This window comes from Chelonia mydas, chromosome 3 (genome assembly GCF_015237465.2).
Source record: "Chelonia mydas isolate rCheMyd1 chromosome 3, rCheMyd1.pri.v2, whole genome shotgun sequence".
NCBI lineage: Eukaryota > Metazoa > Chordata > Testudines > Cheloniidae > Chelonia > Chelonia mydas.
In genome coordinates this window covers 73,824,630-73,837,981 of record NC_057851.1, presented here as the reverse complement: position 1 = coordinate 73,837,981, position 13,352 = coordinate 73,824,630, and the positions used below count along the sequence as shown (strand labels likewise).

Genomic DNA, 13,352 nt, shown 5'->3' with positions numbered 1-13,352 from the left:
TACAGTCTGGCACTTGGCATGGCAGTTAGTCATAATTAAGGTATCAGTGTAGGTACAACGGTCTCTTGTCAAAGCATTTCGATCTAATTATTAAAAATGGAATCCAGGTCACTTAGTGTTAGTTGTGTGAACTCTGCATTGCTGACAGGAGTGAAAAGAAAAATATATTTTTTGCTTTGTGAAGTAAGCCGCTATTAGTCTGAATAGATACAAGAAAGAAGGTGCCATTTTTACAGTCACTTTTCAGAGCAGAACCTCAGTTTTGGTGACAAAGAAGCTAAACTAATTTTGCTCAAATAATTACAACTAACATTTATACAAAACTGATATCTTGCATGTGATGATGTAAATCAGTAGTTTAAAAGGTATTCAGGAAAGAAGGATTTTATAAGAAATGTTGATTGGCCCGTAATTAAAATGACCCTAATATTGTCTTTATTTAACATTCATACTTCTCACTCTCATTCATTCGTTATCTTTTCTTATTCAGCCTTTCTGGCTGCTGGGTTGTTTAGTATCAGAGACAAAATTTTGAGAAAGCAATCTTTGATTCGCATCGGGCCTGGTACTGGGAGATGTCCTCAGTTCCCTAGAATTCCTAATTATTACAACACTTTTCACCATTCATAATGTTAAAATAAAATGTAGACCATTTCCTGCAACCAAAAAGCAAAAATTGTGCTTAAGGTTGTAAAAAAAAAAAAAAAAAATAGAGAGTTTGTGTATGTACCTGTGAGAAGCACATTATAGTAAAAGTGCTTTTAGTGAACAAACAGATCCAGATTTTGCTTCACCTCAGCAGCCTTTCCACCCACCTGAAATGTTTATTCTTTTATGTCTGTCAAAGTAATTTTTTTAAAAGAAGTGCATTATTATTTCATAATTTGATGTATCTTTAAGGCCGTAACAGACATTGGTACTGTGGATAAATCTGGCACTCCCTGCTAGAAGAATTGGTTTGGATGAGTAGATATGGGTACCCAAATCTCCTGTGCAGTCATTTCATCTTACTGATCAAACAGATTATGATAATAAATTAGAAAAATCTTTACTAGACAGGTGCCATCATCTGTTAACAGACAGGCAAATAAATGCTGGCAGTGCATTCTCATATTAGGGACCCTGGTTTGGGTTGTAATCACCTCACTTCTTGGAGCAGTAGTGACTTGAACAAATACAGAGAAGGAAGACTGGTTAGCCAATAGACTGAGTATTCTGTGAGGACAGTGAACACAAAGAAGGAGGAATTACTATTTGGAAAAAATCGTGTCTTAGGAGAAAGGAGTATGGAAAAAAAAACAAGGTCATTGCTCAGATTGACCCAATTTAAGTACAAGTCCATTTGCTGAGGAATTCAGAACCACTTGGCATGTACCCAACAAAGTTAAGCAGGCTTGGAAGAGACAAGTGTTTGATGCCTTAGGCCCCTTCCAAAAAAATAACAAACTGTGGGCCTGATTTTCAGTTCTTAGTGTCTAAATATTTCTTTGATTTGAAACAAGGTAACTTGTGCATACAGCTAGATAACTCTGGCTGCAAATGGGTATTTGTGAGCATATTTCTTGGAGTGGGAGCAGATTACCACCCACTCCACCTGGCAGAGACACACCAACTGTCAAAGAAGCAGATCCAACAGTCCCTACTGGATATGGATTCATTGTCGCTGCCCTTCTCTTGCTTCCCCTCAGGGGAGCAGGACTGGAAACAAGGCAAGAATCAGGAAGGATTCTCTACCTCCCACCACTGTGGATACCTTTGCCTGCGCCAGCATGAATCCTGCTACCATCTGAGGCCAGTCACTCCTCAAAAGGCCACCTGCAAGACACCACTAGACTGAGCCAGCGCCCTACCAGGTTGGCCAACATGGGATGTGCCAGGGAATCGCCTGAGCCAGTTGCTATGGCTCTGGGCAACTCCATCCTATATTTGCTGCTTGCAACATCACAAAGGGTTATAAACAAGAGCTTAGGAGTAAAATACCTTCTTGCCCGAGTGGGAAAAGGTGGGGAGCCAATGGAGAGACACAATCTTCAAATTTGCCAACCTTCAGGGGGAAAAAAATATCCCATCAAGCCTCTCTCTCTCCCCCCTCTCCTGCCCCTCACCCCCTTCCCCCAGAAGGGTGGAGGAATAGCTAAATTCCCTCCCATAGTAGGTCTTACCCAGCCCTTTTCCTGTTGAGGTGAGGCATTTGTACTTGCATGTATTCATTTAATGTGTGTGTATGTGAGTACACTCAGTGGGAGCGCACATACATTTGCAGGTATAACTGAAATACAAAGTCTTGAGACATTTCCTTTTATGTCTTAAATCCCTTAATTTATGATACACTATAGGTTACTAACATGACATTCAAGCTATGTTTGTCATTGTTAAAAGTACTAAAGAAAATGTAAACAAATTTAGGTGTAGGTAGTGGATTAATTTATTCTCTTGTATATGATTATCTTAATATTTACTATTCATGATGCTATAAGATGTTAATGGTGAAAGCTACTTTAGCTATAAGAATGTATGTTTGCTTTCTCTTGATTCACACAGAGCAGATGGATGCTTGACTGTCTACTAATCCACAGCTGGAATGGTTTCAGCAGTTTCCACGTTGCTGGGTTAGAGTGGCTTTTCTAGTGGACTGAGAGGGCAGCAAGAGAGGGATATCATTATTCATCAGTATCCCAGTGGGATTGCTGCCAGCAGAGATTAATTTTTTCTGTTATGCTTGTAAAACAAGCTCAGGTGGAGTCTCTAATCCTCAGGGCACGGGTGGCAGATCAAGGAAGATGCTACAAAGCTAGTTAATTTTCAGATTCTAGGGGAAACAGAAGCTCTGTTAGATGTATAAATACATGATTGCAAATTTAAGTAGCTCAAATCCAAATGGGATCTTCCCAGACATCTGGTATGGAAAATCTCTATTTTCTTTCTCTTTTAATAGAAGTTCTTGAAACTTTACACCAGTGCCAACATATTTGTAACTCTTTTAATTCTTAGTTATCTTTCCTTGTCAGTTTTGGCAGATGATACCCTTACAATTTAACTCTGTTTCTTCATATATTTATAGGCTGAGAGAAAGACAAGATAGAACAGTCTTCCCCTGACAGTTACCCTACTGCCAGCTTCACTCTCTCCTGCCTCAGCATTAGTTTGCATCTCATGAGTTCTTCAGAACATTGGGCCAGATCCTCAGCTGGTGCAAATTTACAAAGCTCCATCGAAGTCAGTAGAGATATGCCAGTTTTAATCAGCTAAGGTTCTGGCCTAATAAATTTAGTTGCAGCAGCTGTCACTTCCTCTTACAGCTTTTGGTGTGTTTCTTCTTACTGTTTTTTTTTTTTTTTAAACAATTTTTGGGTAAATTTTGTGCGCCTGCAAGTGTGAGCAGTAGCACTGACTTGCTAATCAGACACTGTGTAAGTAAGTACCTTCCAAGTTTTCCATATATTTCTCCCAATTTACATTGTTTTTCTGTTATTCCAGGCATGAGCCTCTCTTGAACAGAGGCTGCTAGTCATTTTACCACATGATGACAGGTATTCATGCTTTTCTTCCCTTTCTTCTCTGATCACGTAGTTGTCTTGATCCAGAGAGTTTAATCTTGTAGAAAAATGCACCAATGTGAATCTGTGGTTCCCTAATCTGGAAGCTGCCACAGGTCAGCAACTCTGAAATCTATTTTTCAACACATAGAGCTTTTACTGATTAACATTAGTGTATAGAGGGTGTAAGGCCCCAATCCTGCATCAAGATATCTAATGAAGATCCCTTCCTCTGAGCAGAGTCCCACCGGCTCAGGGATCTGCACTGAAGGATCCCAGTGCAGAATCAAAGTCTAAAACAGAAAATGATTGATCTCTTTTTTGGAGACAGCTGCTAGGAACGGTCTCTTCTGCAGTTCTGCTATTATGACTTATTACTAGCATCATCTCAGTCAGCAGCTTAGCTAAACCTGAGCCAACACAGTCAATTCAGCCAAATTCATCTTCAAAATGTGGACAAATCTCAATGGAACTAGGGAAATTTACTTGTCTCATGACAATCATATTTCAATACATACTCACAGAGATTTTCTTAATTGTGTATTATCACATTGTCAATGTCATGCACGGAAATACTTTTGAATATTAAGGCTGATATTTCAAAGCTACTTGAACTTCTCAGCCTTTTTCATGTTGTAAGACCTCATGTTACAAGAGGAGAGAGTTTCAGGTCCCCATCCTAGCTGACCATAAAAAGGGAAGGGTGGGTGCGACATCCCTGGTTTTATTTACCATGCCAAAGTTGAGAAACCATGGAAAAGATTTTGATGTTCATTTTCCATGGAAGTAATGGGAATTAGTGGCCAGATCCCTTAAGCAACTTTGAAATTTTCATCCTAAATTTGCAATGACAAATGTAATGCCTTGCAATAGAAAGTTCTCTTCTTACACCAGCATTTTTAAAGTGCCACAAATATACATTCACAACTATATAAATGCTTCCTGGCTGATTTTGGAGAGGAGTCACTTTATCAAAGTTGGCTGTCAATTTATACCATGTTGTATTGTCCTCAGTAACTGTAATCATATTTATTTTCCACGATTTGAATAAGTGTAACTAATTAAGAGCATACATACATGCTGTATCATTCTGATGTTTGCTTTCATGGTTTTGTCTTAATTTTTTTAATTTAAACCATTACAGATACTTGCTCATAAACTTACTGATACACACTAATGCAACTTCAAGTTTTTAAGTTGAATTACAGCTTATCTTTAACAAAGGTATACCATCTCAGTCCTGTGACTGGCATTGCTGAAAGGGGCAATGTATGGGGAACAGAAAGGGAATTTTAAGGTCACTACACCACCATAATATTCTAGTTCTTCTTTGAGTGATGGTCCCTATATGTATTCCAAATGTGGGGGGTGCCCATGCATACTGTGTGCCAGAGCTGGAAGTTTTCAGCAGCACTGTCCAGTGACCCGCACGGGCATCTTATGTTGCCATGTGCTCCAGGCAAAGTTATAAGAGACTGTGTGGGGTGATGCATACTCAGTTCCCTCTTACCACCACGTGGTCAGAGTCAGAATCTTCTCTCCTCACGCTCGTAGCTTCTACAAGAGACCCATCCGTTATATACGGTTAGTTGTCTTCATCGTACACTGTAGTTAGTGTAGAGAGTTGCCCCTTTTGGGGCTCACCCCAACTTTGTCAGGGGCTATGTCCCATGTCCCGGGATTTAAGAACTGTGCTTCATGCCCTCACTTATTCTCAGCAACAAGTACAGCCGCTGCCTCTACTTCCTGGGGGAAGCACATCCAGCAGACTGTTGTGACCCCTGCAGGTCTTTTCCACTACGGACCGGTGAGGCTCATCTCTTGTGCCTCTGCAGATTCCTCGTGGAGGAAGTGCTCTGATCCCCTGCTGCATCAAATCCTGGACTGGCGGAACCAGCAGTACAATGCCCTTCACCAGCAGTGAGCACCCCACTCTCTACCTCCCGCCCTGATCCGGCGGCACCGCCAAAACACAGCGAAGGCAAGAAGGAGAGCCGCAAGCGCTCCCATGGACATCGCCACAGGTCCCCGTCAAGGACTCCTGCGACGTACAGCATTTCATCCCTGAGCCGTACCCGGTTGAGTGAGATGTCATGTGCAGAACCCACCTCACCACTCCCCTGAATGCCACACATGGGCAAGACCAAACGGAAGAAGGAGGCTCCAGCACCATTGACCCCTCACACCGGGCGTGCAATGTGGCAGCCCTCTGAGGCATGCTTCTCCATCTCAGTGGGAGTCCCCATACCCTGCTCCATACACCCTCCCTCCTGCTTTCCCTCCTCCACCCTGGACATCCAGATAGGCTTGAACCATTGATGGCACACCTTCATCTGCCCTACCCATCCTCCCCACTTCTCTTGGCTCCATGACCACCTACACCAGCAGATGCACCACTTCTCTTAGGCCAAGATCTTCACCCAGCCGTCGCTGGACTGCCTGCACCAATGGCCCCGCCGCTGCTGAAGGCCTCTTTGGACTCAGAAGACTTTTCGGTGGAGCAGCTTAGACTCCCAGGTGCATCCACTGTACCAGATGGGCTACCCCACAGTCCTGCCTCAGTGGTACCCTTGTTCCTGTGGTCTGCAGTATCCACTGGACCCTACCCCATGGCCGCGTGGGATACATACCACTGCCTGTACCCATCTCCGCCAGCCTCGCACCATTCCATCCATGCCCCTCCACCAGAACAGTTAAGAGGAGGACCCGGAGCATGCCCTGGTCCCAACAGCAGCATCCTCCTCTCCAGGCAAAACTCGGATTTCCCCTCCCACCCCCGAACCTTCTCGCCTCCTGATGGTCATCGCCAGTACCAGGATCTGCTGCAGGGGGTGGCCCTTGATCTTGGTATTCCCTTGGAGGAATATCCAGGACCAGCCCCATCAGCTACTGGACATTCTCCAGCCTTGTGGGGCCAGCACACATGTCTCTGCCCATTAACGAGGCCATCCTCCACCCCCATGGGAGGTCTGGCACACGCTGGCATCCTGTGCCCCAACCCCTAACAGGGCAGAACGCCATTATTTTGTGCAATCGAAGGGAGCTGACTTTCTTTTCTTCCACCCTGCCCCAGCCTCACTGGTGGTGCATGTGGCAACAGAAAGAGCAAGACAGCACTCCTCCAACTCCACCCTGCCGGATGAGGTGGTGAAATGCCTGGACCTGCTCGGCCATAAACTCTTCTCTTCCGCAGCCCTGCCATTCCACATCTCAAACTACCAGGCTCTGCTGGCAAAAGTACGATTTTAATAATTATGCCAAGCTGGCAGTGTTCTTGGAGGACCTCCTGCAGGACAAGCAGCATGGGTTCCAGGCCCCGGTGGGGGAAGGCTGCCTGATGGCCAAAGTGTGCCCACAAGCAGCAGTGGATGCGGTTGACACACCCTTCCGCTCCCTGGCCATGGGCATGGTTATTGTTATATGCTGAGAGGCCTGGCTACAATCCTCAAACTTTCCTAGGGTGGTCCAGTCCACCATCCAGGATCTCCCATTCAAAGAGGACAAACTGTTCTCTTCCAGGACACTGAAGGACTCAAGGGCGACCCTCCAGTCTCAGCGGATCTACAGTCTGGCCCCCCATCACCAGCAACCTAATCTGCCATTCTGCCCGAGCCTCTACCCCCCCATACCTGCCCACCTACACCCAGGTCCCAACGGCGCCCAGATTCCAGCACATGCGCCCATTGACCACCACTACCTCCTCCGCCATGCTCCAGCACCACATGAAGGCCTAATTTTGACACGTCAGTCAAGAGCTACAAACTCCCTGCATCATCGCCACAGCCCCCCCCTTACCACCTTCGGGGGCCATCTTACCCTGTTCGCCTGCCACTGAGGCAAGATCATCATGGACCGTTGGGTCCTGCAGATCGTATGACACCGCTACTCTGAATTTCTCACCTTCTCCTCCCACCAGAGGCCCCCCCTCCCTCCAATGCCTCCAGGGAGTCTCACCCATTACACCCTCCTCCAACACAAGGCGGACACCCTCCTAACGAAGGGTGCAACCAACCCTCACTGAGACAGCGGCTTCCATCGCTGCTCTCCACTCACTCCTCACCTCACTGGGTGTCTGTGTCAATGAGGAGAAATTCATTCTTCTCCTGATGCAGACGATCCATTTCATTGGAGCACGGCTGGATTCTGTAGCAGCGCGAGCCTTTCCCGCAGCAGACCGCTTTGCCACCCTCATGGCTCTTGTGGTAGCCCTGCGCTGCAATCTGTGCACAACAATATACTGCTGTCTCTGCCTCCTAGAACTCAGGGCAGCCTGTACCCATGTGATGCTGCATGCTCACCTCCACATGTGCTGTCTACAGCTGTGGCTCCTTTCAGTCTGCAGGCCCCACCTCAGGCACCTGGACTCGCCCTTGAGTGTTCCAAGTTGGGTCCATGCCTCCCTCACCGGGTGGATCAATCCCACCAAAGTGCGCCACTGCATCCCATTCACCACTCCTGTCCCTCTGGCCACCCTTGCCATGGACACCTCCCTAGCAAGAAGGGGCACACACCTAGATGGCCAAGCCACGCAAGGGACGTGGACACCCCAAGAAGCGCATGCACATCAACATCTTGGAGTTGCACACAGTCTATCTGACTTGCCACATGTTCCTGCCTCTTGTCCGCTTCCACGCCGCACCACCCAGCAGGATCATGGCCCACTCCGCAAAAGCGCATGCAACCACCTCTGCTTCCCTGGCAGATGTCCCCTGGTATAAGATCTGCCACGTGGCGACCTGGTGCTCCATCCACACCTTCACAGTGCACTACGCCATTGACCAGTGGGTGGCTGCAGACTTGACTGTGGGACATGCCATCCTGCAGCAGGCATTTTCTATTGTACCCAAGCTGATCTCTGCTTCATACTCACCCATGCTTGGAATTTGTATAGTGACCATCACTCAAGAAGAATAGAAGGTTATTTACCTGTAACTGGAAGTTCTTTGAGGTGTGTGGTCCCTATTTGTATTCCAGTACCCATCCACCATCCCTTCTGCTGCAGACTTTGAGGGTGACCGTGTTGCTCCTCACAGCCTCTTGAAACCTCGCCTGGAACATATGGCAACATAAGATACACATGCAGCTCAATGGACACTGCTGCTGAAACACTGCAGCGCATAGCGCACATGCGCACCCCCTGCATTTGGAATACATATATGAACCCCACATTTTGAATAACCTCCAGTTGCAGCTAAGTAACCTCCTCTTATGCACCCAATGGCCTCTTCTATTTAAATAAATCTATTTTATTTAAAGATTCAGTTTACTTATGTGAGAAATTTATTTCACTAATTTTTAGCTGATATTAGAGAATACATTTTAGGAAAAATATTTCCTAAAAACTTACCGGGATCTCCTAAAGAAGCAGCATTGAACTGTCTTTTTCCCCTCACTTTTCATGGTGATCATTCCCAAATTTCCAAGAGAAACATTGTAGACTGTGAGAACCAAAAGTCAGTAAGCTATCAATAGTTCATTCTTCATTTTTAATATGTTTTATCAGTGTGTGCATTTTACACTAAGAAAATCTTTTTAAAATGCAAGTAATTATTTTTAATCAGTATTCTATTTACCCAGCTGTAAAACAAGTACAATAATTACAATACTTACTGTATTTCACTGGTGCTGTGAAACTTAGTGTTTGTAATGTGCTTTGAGGGCTTTAAAAATGCACTAAATAAATTCAATTTCTTATTGCAGATGTCACTAATATGTGCTAAACACATTTTTTTTCAGATATCAGATCATTGTTTTGGACGCCAATTTCTTTCCACTGTGTTAGCACTTTTTCTCCTAGCATCTCCCATGCTGAAGCAAATGTCTGTAATTTAACTTTACACTTTAGATATATTCCAAGCTGTTGAGTCATTCCCCAGTACTGGTAGCTAAGATAGCTGACCTTCTATTGCTCTGTGCACAGTGGCAAAGGTCTTTTAGACTCCTGACCTCTGGTCATCAGAAATGCCATTAGTAGTTTGTAGCTTGAACATTTAGGTAAGAGGTGAACTTGTGAAATCTAAACCCTTCATGCAGTTTTAAGCAATCACTGCACTGTTTCACTGCTCCAGCTTGTGCTTCACATGAGATTTCCCTTATTATTTTTATGGCGTTTGTAATTGTACAATGAATGGTGTTTATCAGATGCAGCCATTTAAAAAAAAAAACCAACTGTGCTGTGTGCTCTTCTTTCTTCACTGTAATTCATTTAAGTAAGAAGCCTTGGAATTCAAATATAGACTATTTCTCCTGGCCATTGATATATGTGGTGTTCTCAACAAAGTAAAGAGCCCACTGCTGAAATTTTTGATGCTTTAGATCCCAACACTTAGTTACAAATTAAACTTTAAATATTTCTTTTCAGAAAACAAATTAAGGCAAAGATTTGCATGACTTACAAAAGATAGATGTGTTCCATAGCTTCAGGTGTTCCTTAGAGGTCTCCCATCCTATCCCGGTTCAGTTTTTAAAATCAGGTCAGATGAAAAATATTCAGACCAGCACTGCCTCACTCAGGGACATGCACAAGGGGGAGCAAGCCGGGCACAGCCCCACTGACAATCGGTGGGGACACAGAACTGCCCTGGCGCTGCGGCAGGGAGAGTGAGCTCCTCCGGCCCCGGGGCCATGGCTGACAGCTCCTCCATGCCACAGCAGGGACAGCGCGCTCCTCCTGGACCGCGGCAGGGGGCACAGAACATGCCCCTCCAAAAGCTGTCCCCTGGCCCCCTTGTTCAGACACTCTGCTACTGCCTTTTAAATTGTGATGTATTTTGACTCCCACAAGATATGTTTCTATCATTTATTTTTTAGCTATAAAAATGTATAAACCACTACTCAGATGGCAAATAGAAAAGATACAGGAGAACATTTGTTTCACAGGAAGGGCATTGAGCTGTGCTTGTTTCTCTATTAAAGGTCCAAACACATGAGAAGATTAATACAACTAGCTGTGTTGCCAGTAGCATATCTGAAGGACTCTCTTCAGCCCTCATTACTATCCCTGGGGACACCAGAACACCTGAGGAAAATTAGACACCCATTGTGCTTACCCTGAGGGCATTAAACTTAGATGCATGTTTAAAGCTATAAAGAACCTTTACAGTACTGTGTATGCAGGGCCATCCTTACCCATATGCATCCTACGCAGCTGCGTAGGGCACCAGGAAATTTGGGATACCAAATTGCCCCAAATTTCCTGGTGCCCTCCGCAGCTGCATGCTGCACCAGCGGCCAGCCCGATCCGCCAGCCGGCTGAGCCGGCCAGGAAAGCTGCATCCGCCTCTTCCCCAAAGCCCCGCCCCTGCTCCGCCGCACCTCTGCTCCACCCCCGCCCCTCCCCCACTCCGCCCGTTCCCCTGAGCTACATCCTGGGGGACTGCAGCAGAAGTCAGGCGCGTCCTGCACTCACTGGGCAGCGGGAAATGGAGCAACCCAGCCCCAACCCACTCCTCCAGCTCGTGCTGGGGGGCGGTTTTCCCCTTGCCCCCCAAGCCTGTTCCTGCACCCCCACGGAGGCTTGGGACCAGTCGTCCCCACCATGGGGGGGCTGCTTAGGGCATGAAAATGTCTAGGGACGGCGCTGTGTGTATGCACATCGCTGTAAGACACAGCGATCAGTTGTTAACTTTATTTCAAACCAAGTATTTTCAATTATAGCAAAGCAACTCTTCACTCTTTCCCCTTTAAAACACCACTAAAATATATCCCTTCCTCTGCATCTCTAACACTAAAGCTGTTGTCCATTCTTTTGTCATCTCTCAGCTTGATTCCTTCAACTGCTTCCTTTGCAGCCTCCCTGCTCCCATCCCTCATCTCCATTCAAATGCTGCAGCTAAAACCATCTTCCTGACCTACTGGTCAGACCATGTCAGTCCTCTGCTGGAATCCCTTCACTAACTTCTCCTCACTTTTCAGATCTCGTTCATGCTTTTTATGCTCACAGTCAGTGAGTCTGCACTCATTTCCTTCTCTGCCTCGCTCCATCCAATCCTTCCTCCTTGATCACTCCCTTTGTATGTATTATCTAAGGCAGGGATCTCAAACTCAAATCACCACGAGGGCCGCATAAGGACTAGTACATTGGCCTGAGAGCCGCATTACTGATACCTTTTCATACAAAGTTACAAAAGCCCCTCCCTCTGCCCCTGGCCCCGCCCCCACTTCACCCCTTTCATGAGGCCCTGCCCCTGTCCTGCCTCTTCCCATCCCCTCCCTGCCCCCATTCCAACCCCTTCCCCAAAGTCCCTGCCCCAACTCCCCCCCCTCCCTTTCCCTATTCTAACCCCTTCCCCAAATCCCCGCCCCAGCCACACCTCTTCTCTGCCTCCTCCCCTGAGCGTGCAGCGTCCCTGCTCCCTCCTGGAAAGTCCTAAGCGCTGTTTGGCGGCAGGAAGCGCTGGGAGGTAGGCAGAGGAGTGGGGATGGGGGCGGGGGTGAGGGTGAGGGTAGCTATGGCGGGCCGCAGGAAATGTGGCCTGCGGGCCGCGTGTTTGAGACCCCTGATCTCAGGTATGTATATGATACCATGACTGTAGCACCTGAATGTCTCACAAATGTATTTATCTTCACAACACACCAGTGAGGAAGGAAGGAAGTACTTTTTACAGATTTTACAGATTGTGATTTGCCCAAGGTCACCCAGGAAGTCTGTTGCAGAGCAGGGAATTTGAACCTAGGCCTCCAGAGCCCCAGGCTAGCACCATAACTATGTTTACTTTCCTGTTTTCATTCCTTCTTCACTGTTCTCTATTCTTGGAATAGACTCCACCTTCTTGTGCACCAAGGGATCATACTGTGTTCATTTAAATTCATCCTCAGGACTAGCTTTTTCTGCACAGCCTTTCCACAAAAGGAAATTCTGCAGTGATTTCAAGGATGACCTTCCTGACTCTAGCGATCCTGTGGCCTTAGTAGCACAAAGCTATAATAGGCGAATAAAGCATGTATGCTGTGCGTGTGAACAATCATACATTGTACATATACGGAGGTGATATCCATGCGATAAATGTGTCTTGCACCTTTCCTAAACTTGCCTACCTACCAGTCTGTTTCCTTTGGTAGTTAATCTTACATTCCAAGCCTGCACCAAGCTACTATTTAATAATTTCCCCACAAATGTAGAGCTTTGCCCCTCAAAAATTACCCGTTGAAGTCAATGCAGTTATACTGAGGTTGAATAACTATAACAGAGTGAAGAAGGTCTCTATCCCAAAGGGTTAGTCTAATTAAGAGTTTCCATTCTAAATACAAATGTGTAGTGCAGGGACTTCAGCAGTCTGACAGAAATCTCTTTTCTTTTGCCTAGAATGGGAAGCTGGAAAACGTGCATGATATTTGTCCCTAAAACAGCTCAGAATTAATAATGCCCATTTATTACTCTTTTTAATTGGGATACTGTCCTAGACCCTTTATATCTGTAAGAATGAAGAAACATCTAAATGGATTTTTTAAAACTTTAAAAACATAAATTACATCTTGTGAAACTGAAACCAAAGAATAAACTTTTATGGGCCAGCAATAAACTCCTTAAAAATGGAATTTATAATGGAGTCACTAATGCTGATATAATTTTAGGTACAGTGATGCTAGCGGGTAGTTCTCTAATCTAATTTTTCAATATAATCTAATTTTAAGGATACTCCTGAAATCCAGCTGTTAACCATGTGGTCAGTTTTGGCATGGGTAAAAAAGAGGTGTTTCTTCATGCATATATTAGATTTCTGCACATAAATCTGCTTGACTGAATTCCAGCTGCTTGCACATCTGTGTAAGTTTGATGTTTTCCCTTATAAATCTGTTTTACACTTGTAACAAAAC

The 13,352-nt window shown here is 45.5% G+C and overlaps 1 protein-coding gene across 3 annotated transcripts in view; it reads left to right on the top strand.

Moving 5' to 3' along the window:
- ASCC3 (activating signal cointegrator 1 complex subunit 3) overlaps positions 1–13,352 on the top strand; it is a 530,489-nt gene that overhangs the window by 472,540 nt on the left and 44,597 nt on the right. Inside the window, exon 37 of one of the 3 annotated variants that reach the window (XM_043542702.1) lies at positions 3,062–7,218. The exons of the other annotated variants lie outside the window; for them this stretch is intronic. Within the exon in view, the coding sequence (XP_043398637.1) occupies positions 3,062–3,082 (21 nt within the window). The 3' untranslated portion in view covers positions 3,083–7,218. Of the gene's footprint in view, positions 1–3,061; positions 7,219–13,352 lie in introns of those variants that run through there. 3 annotated transcript variants of the gene reach the window in all.